Source organism: Micrasema longulum, unplaced genomic scaffold, assembly GCF_059751315.1.
Source record: "Micrasema longulum isolate JH-2025_06_02 unplaced genomic scaffold, ASM5975131v1 h1tg001144l, whole genome shotgun sequence".
In the NCBI taxonomy this organism is placed as follows: domain Eukaryota; kingdom Metazoa; phylum Arthropoda; class Insecta; order Trichoptera; family Brachycentridae; genus Micrasema; species Micrasema longulum.
Genome location: NW_028278332.1, coordinates 19,588 through 26,801, shown reverse-complemented (window position 1 = coordinate 26,801; position 7,214 = coordinate 19,588). Strand labels below are relative to the sequence as shown.

Genomic DNA, 7,214 nt, shown 5'->3' with positions numbered 1-7,214 from the left:
TAACATTATGGGTCAACAAACACTCTATGAACGGCTTATCAACTTATAGTAACTTATATAATATCATCTAAATTTTTTCTCTATGATTTCTGTGGTTATAAATTACTGTCGTGCTTTGTTTTTCAGTTTGAATTTTACACGAATTGACCGTGTTTTTGGCAATAATACTTTAAAATGTCTAATACTCTTTTAATAAGGCATTTGTGTGGTGAACTTAGTACATTAGAAAGAGAAGATTTTTTAAAGCACTTTGGTGCGCAAAAAGTTTGGTTTATAAATCCTAATAGTCACACTGCATTTGCATCATTCCAATCCAAAACAGATGCTGAATCAGCTTTGATACGTCTTCATCAACTAGAAATACTGGGGAAACGATTAATTGTGGAATATTCGAATGAAACAAACGGTAATCAGTACCGAGATAAAGCACAAAAAGACTTGAAACAAGTAAAACAATTCATTAACTCTTTAAACAGTTGGAATCCATCAGTTGGATTATCACAACCGCCTCCACCGTGTTTGAAATATAATTATCCCTCTGCATCGCCTCAAATATTGCTTAATATTATGTACACACTTCAAACGAACAAGAGCTTTTATATACAAACACTTCATTTAATGAATAAAATGGGATTGGACCCGCCTTTCGAAGGTCTACGGGAAAATATAAAATCTTATATTGAAGAATCTTTATGTGATATTGGAATTAATCTAAGAACGCAGGAACCTCATCCACCAACTAAAATCAACTGTAAAGAGAACAATTCTTTATCATCTGAGGAATCTGAAATTTCAAGTAGCGAAGACATACCATCGTTCGATGATTATCAGATACCGAAGAAGAGACCAAAGTTGTCAAATTCCAAACAAATCAATAAAAAACCAAGGTTACTCAACCAATCACTACACATTCCCAACACTGAAAGAAAAAAGACCATCCTTAACAAAAAAGAGGTGTTTGAAGAGATTCCATTGCAAGAAATCAAGAAAATAGAAGTAAAAGTCAACCAATCCCAAATACTTAATACGAATCATGTAAGAGACAATACTGAAATTATTGGTACAATAGGTAAAATTTATCCAACCCCCTCATCTGTACTCCAAGAAGATGGAAATCAAAGCAAAACTCTCAAAATGGACAAACCTCGAGAATCCGGAATTGTCTCTTCTAAAGAACTTTTAGATAATAAAATATCTCTCAAAGATATGAAGTCTCTTTCGATATTTAAAAATTATCACCCAGGTACTCCTTCTATGAGATTATACATAAAAAATTTGAGTAAAGACGTCGACATACTAGATCTGGAAAGAATTTACAAGCGATATGTTGTTGACTGTAATGTTAGTGAAAAGGACATGTTCAGTATACGGGTTATGCAGGAAGGTAGAATGAAAGGCCAAGCTTTTGTCTCTTTACCTTCAGTGGAGTTATCTCAAAAAGCTGTTAGTGAAACCAACGGATTCATATTGAAAAATAAACCAATGGTTGTGCAATTTGCCAGAACTGCTAAATAAATACACAAAATACAATTCAAAATAAATTAATCTGAAAATGTGTGATGTTTTGATAATTTTATTATAATAAGTAAATAATATCCGCTGATTTTAAAATATTTTTTACCTGTGAATTCAAAACAGTTCTCCGTTTTAAAATTATTATGTACATTTTCATTCCGTTTTTTGTACAAAAGTGTTAATAATAATAGTAAAAGTGTAAATATGTATTCAAAAAATGTTATAATATGCCTGTTTTTAAATGACTTTTTTGCCAAAACCTCCTTAGGAATGTTATATAAATTTATGATGAAATAAGAAAAGCCAAGTTCAGCCTCAATCCGATAAAATATTTCATCAATAGTAGATCTGTGGATGCGTGGAAATAGTCTGCCTCAAGAAATGGTCCCGGCACCAGAGATTACCAGAAATAGGAAATATTGTAGGAAGTAAAGTAAGAATACCAGAGAGATAAGGTAGGTGCATGTCAGCTGACAGCTGCCCGGCCTTCATTTAATATATGCGAAATGGTACAACATTACTGGTGTACCATTTCGCTGTAACATTACTAATGTGTAACATTGTCGGCCTCGTGGTTTAATGGTCAGCGCGTTTGCCTACCATGCAAGAGGTCTCTGATTCGATTCCCGACATGGTTGGTATGAAATATTTATTTAAAAGGAAAATCAACTTACCTTCATGTAACAAAAACAATCAAGATACGCTGCGATTGGTGTACCAATGCAGTGCCCTATGCACCATTAGGCATGGAAAAGGAATGATGTTGTACCATCGAAAAATTTGTAATTAGAGAAATCCCTTACTGCTTTCTGAAAAATTTTGAAAACAGATTTTGATCTGGGGCCGACCAATTTATCATAAGCTCATGTGATTCTTTCACTTAATAGTTTTTCAATTAATCATATTTTCAACTAATTAAGGACAAGCATGTTGGTCTTTTTTTGTCATTATTTATTCTTATCTAAAATTATGACCAAATCCCACTAAATCTTTCCTAGTTTCACATGGTAAAATATTACTAGAGTTTTAACAGGTGTAATATCTGTGCTGACATGGAAAAAGGGCACAAGTCTGGTTTTTTGCCAAATTGAGTTATTAATATAATTTGATAGTTCATTTACAGACACAAAAGTAAAATAAAGAAATGTTAAAAAAATCCTCATCATATTGATAATAAAGCGGTTTTACATATGGGCCTAAAGTCTATATTTGTAAATTGTAACATGGAATACGGGCACAAGTCAACAAAGCAAGAGTATTAATCTATGATACTGTAAAAAGACACTTATTTTATCTTTGGTCGATTGCAGCTGATCGGCGTCCTTCCAATATCAAAAGTCAGCGTCAAACCTGAATTGTCCGCCTGCAAAGTGTGATAGTTGCTGCATATTTCCTGTTACAAGAAGAAAAAATCCAAGATAACGACATGTCGATGATGTCTAGAGCCAAAAAAAATATCGCCTAATAATGTAACGTAGAGAAAAAAATGTAAATGCTTGGTGAGATTAAGTAATGATACATATCTTTAAGTATATCAGTAAGAGAAGGAAAGGATGAAAGCCGAGTGAACGCGGTCAAAATGCGATCTCTTGGATGGTATGAATGGTGAAACAGGTATATATGGCGAGAATGAAAGGAAACATGGAAAGAAGATGACCAAGATAGAAGTGGCATGATTAGATAAAACCAAAATCTTATGTCTGGTCATGTCAAAAGTAGGCAGAATTGAAGGGCGTGTATGGCAGTCCATTCTCTCTGCCTACCCCTATGGAAAATGGCAGTAGTAGAAATAGTAATATTAGTAAGACAGCAAAGGGTAGAACCCTCAGGAGAAAGTACCAATATCCTTTGAGCCTCCCACATAGTTGAAGGTGAGCTTGAGAAAGAAAAGATAAGTAGAAAAATTAGTGTTTAGTGGAAATAAAACTAATTTGAGTAATAGCAAAGCTAAAATGTATCTATGAATTTAGGCCTAAGTGCACTTAGTGCTAAATCGATTGTAGTATGGAGAAAAAAATTACTGGGAAAAAGGGCACAAGTCATAAATAAATATAAATACGCGATTAAAAAAAGACATTTTGTAGGAAATACTCTATTTAAATATCTTCAAGTTACATCTTTTGTAATTAATAAAAAAAACCACCGAGGCCCTAGTTGTCAAAAAGTAAAACTGCCACATTGTAAAATTACACCACACGCCCCATATACCCCTTTTCCGTGTCAGCACAGATATATAACTGTAATATTTACTAAACCAATTATATTTCCTTTCATTTCGACAGAACAGCATTGTTATGAATAATATGTACATGTTGATAAATGAAAGTCAATTTGGTAAATGTATTTAATTTATTAAAAACCATTAATCTGTATTTCTTCAATGTAATATGTAGAAGTTTCATCAATGCACGTGTTTTGATTAATATCCTTTCCAGCCGCTAAATAATTGAACATTGGAATAACACTTTCAGTGCATTCTACCTGACCAATTAGATCATCAATTGTTGCTACCAATTCACCCAGAATTTTCACAGTTTCTTTTTCATTTGAAAGAACTAATTGTTGATAATGTGAATCTATTAAAACAGAGCTCCATGCAATAATTTTTTGTTCATAATCCAAATCAAAGTTTGTCTCATCTGAAGTATCTAAAAGTAAGTATTTGATATATCTAAGTAAAAACAGCATATCTTCAAATACCAGATTTTTCCTTAAATATGATATAATATTCTCTTTAACGTATGGTAGTCCCAATGTCAAATTTAATAAGCTGTGCAATTCAATTTTTTTAATGGATAATTCATTTGTGAATTCTATGTCAGGATTTACTAAAGAATTCCTTCCATCAAGTCGTTTTACCACAAAAGATAATAAACTAACGATTATATTTTCAGGAATATCTTTGAAATCCGTTAGTGATTTTTTAATCAACTGTACATTATTATCTTCCAGTAACTGGGGAAAATACTCCAGAGATATTTCTCTCTCTGACATTCCTTTAGTTGCTAATTCATTCCAAGTTGCTTTGCATTTCCACTGAGGTTTGCCTTGACCCCAATCTGCTGCTAGTACATCATCACATTCTTTGTCATTCTTGTAAGATCCAATCAAGGACAGTGTATTGCGATGTGAAGAAAGAATGAAAGGCACAACAGCTATATTCTGAGTGGCTTCTAATAATATATATTCCGGAAGACACCATAATCGGGCCCCTTTGCAGAATAATTTGAGGGGATGACTACACGTTCCTACACCAAATAAAACATTAAACACGGCAAGTACAGCCCCTTCTTGAGCGGAATCTGCGCCGTATATAGCAATGTGCTTCCCTCCCATCCACGCAAGGCTTACTTCTACATCAGCACACACCCGAGGAACGTGACCCACCAGTGTAAACGTGTCCTTGGTTAATTCGTTTGAAAACAGTCTTCCATCAGACCCTAAAATTGAAGTTGAGAAATATTAAGGCACAGAAAGACATGCTACTAAGAAAGCATGTCTATGAGCATGCTTTTTAACTATACATTTGCATAAGATAAGCATACTCGCTTTAAGCATGCTCTTGAATATGCATGCTCAAATCAAACACTCTGACACACACGTCATTTACTAACAGACTCTCAGCCAGTGTAGTGAAAAATATGAAAAACCAATTTGCTATCCGCAGCGAACTGAACACAGTCATCCTTTTCCTTGCAATGCATCCTAAAACTTCTGATAATATGAAAGAAAAAAGAAGGAATAGGACGATTTGGGTCCGATTGATACTAGCATACTAATTAGCAAACGCTTTCTAACTTCCTTATGAGCATTCCCCCTTCCACCAGCGCCTAAGGTCGTCACCATCGTTCCCCTTTCCACACCTGATGGTGCATAGGACACTGCATTGGTACACCAACCGCAGCATATCTTGATCATTTTTGTTACATGAAGGTAAGATGATCAGTCTTGCGCTTCAGGTGCCAGTCCAAGAACTATGAAATATTTTAGTGTAAAAACACATTTTCAAACAAATATTTCATGTCGACCATGTCAGGAATTGAACCTGAAACCTCTTGTGTGGTAAGCAAACACGCTGACCACGAGGTTGCGCGCTAAAAAATCAACTTTTGGTTGATTTGTTAGCATGCTCAATACTAGCAATGTTTTCGACACATGTCACAAGGTATCAATTGCTCAATAATACTATGTGCTACATTGTGGCACGTCTATCTGTACTTTTACACTTATATTTGGTAACAATGAAATAATCGAGGTAAAGGCTGTTTTCTTCTTGAACAAGATTTTTTTATTACTGGCTGACAAAGTTTCTCGTCACAGTTGAGATAATATAAAATAAGAACGATCAGACTTATAACTTACACAATACGTGAACTTGTGGAGGATGAGCGCGAGCGGATATCGTAACACCGACTACCCTCCCACCGACTAGTTCCTCTCTCCTTACTTCTACTTTGCGCAGCGTTTCCACAATAGGAGAATTGATATCAGTATTCAATTCACAAGTCAATATTCTGTATTCTTCATTTTGTTTGCATACGTAACAAATGTAATTTATTTCCTCCAGAATAAACATTGATACATGCATAATATTCTGACCAAGTTCAACAACATTGGATGTTTCCATATTCTTTCTTGCACATAGAGCATAGGGTAGAGCGGCACAATCCCCATCTTTAAATACAATGTTTCCTTTTCCTTCGTGGTCTCTTATCAGTTTAAAAATTGGTTTTGAAAACTGAAATAAAATTATGTGTATTAAGTATTAAACTTCATGTTTATTAATTTTGCTTGTATAAAGCACAAAATAATCATTAGTCAGTACAGATCTTTGACACATGAATGGCTGCAAAAATAATAGTTAGTTTTTTTTATGTATTATATCTGCCCAAGTTGTAATTTTTCATAACCCAAGTAGACAATTCAAAAATTTTGTAACAGGTGAAAATGTTAAAGCAAATTTTCTACCAACTTTTTGGTGCTTTTAAAATCACAAAACTTAAATAGAAAAGAAAACTTAGCAGTCATTATTCATTCTCACTATTACAATTGAAGTAACATTATAAAACTAATAATCACTTCGTTACTCATTGTTTTTTAACATAGCTTAGCAATGCTGTTATATAGTATAATAATATTGTGTTACTAAAAGAAGCGTACAAACAACATGTTTCTGCAAATTTTTTTGCAGTTACCTTATTTTTCTTCAGTTTGTCTAAAGTATTCACATCGTTATTCCACACTTTTATAACATTTTCATTGAAGACGCCAACATACTGATTTTTATCTGTGTCATATATAACTGGAGCTGAAATGTGATCTTTTGATGTCCAACCTCCAATCTGCTTCTGATCTGAGAACTTCAAAAACGAAATATTATTTTCCGCTTTTAACAATAAATTTTATTAAATAATTTAAAATGTAATTTGATGGAGTCGTGCGACTTATGAATTATTTGGAGTAACGTACTTTGTATCTGGTGACGACATTTCTACCCAAAGTTATAATACCGCAGCCTGGTTCACTATCTTCAGACACACCGAGAAATGATTTCCTGTCGATAAGTGGGCACAAACTATAATAGGATCTCAGTTGAACCATGGTAGGTGAAATTTAAGTTTTGTTTTAACTTTTAATTGCAAATTGACATCACAGCTTAATTGACATCGTTGACAGTCTCACACTGGTCTCACAAACAC

At 33.8% G+C, this 7,214-nt stretch overlaps 2 protein-coding genes across 2 annotated transcripts; one reads left to right on the top strand and one right to left on the bottom strand.

Annotated features, from left to right (window-relative positions):
• The first annotated feature begins 86 nt into the window (after positions 1 to 86).
• Positions 87 to 1,555, top strand: LOC148276797 (RNA-binding region-containing protein 3-like). The gene has a single exon (XM_088233734.1). The coding sequence runs from the start codon at positions 175 to 177 to the stop codon at positions 1,513 to 1,515; it is 1,341 nt and encodes a 446-aa protein (XP_088089860.1). The 5' UTR covers positions 87 to 174; the 3' UTR covers positions 1,516 to 1,555.
• Positions 1,556 to 3,845: 2,290 nt separating this feature from the next.
• On the bottom strand, positions 3,846 to 7,214 carry LOC148276796 (nucleolar protein 11). The gene is made up of 4 exons (XM_088233732.1): positions 6,985 to 7,214; positions 6,711 to 6,875; positions 5,878 to 6,253; positions 3,846 to 4,955 (listed from the first exon to the last, which is right to left on the bottom strand). Exons 1-4 carry the CDS (start codon positions 7,114 to 7,116, stop codon positions 3,868 to 3,870), a joined length of 1,761 nt encoding a protein of 586 aa, XP_088089858.1. The 5' UTR covers positions 7,117 to 7,214; the 3' UTR covers positions 3,846 to 3,867.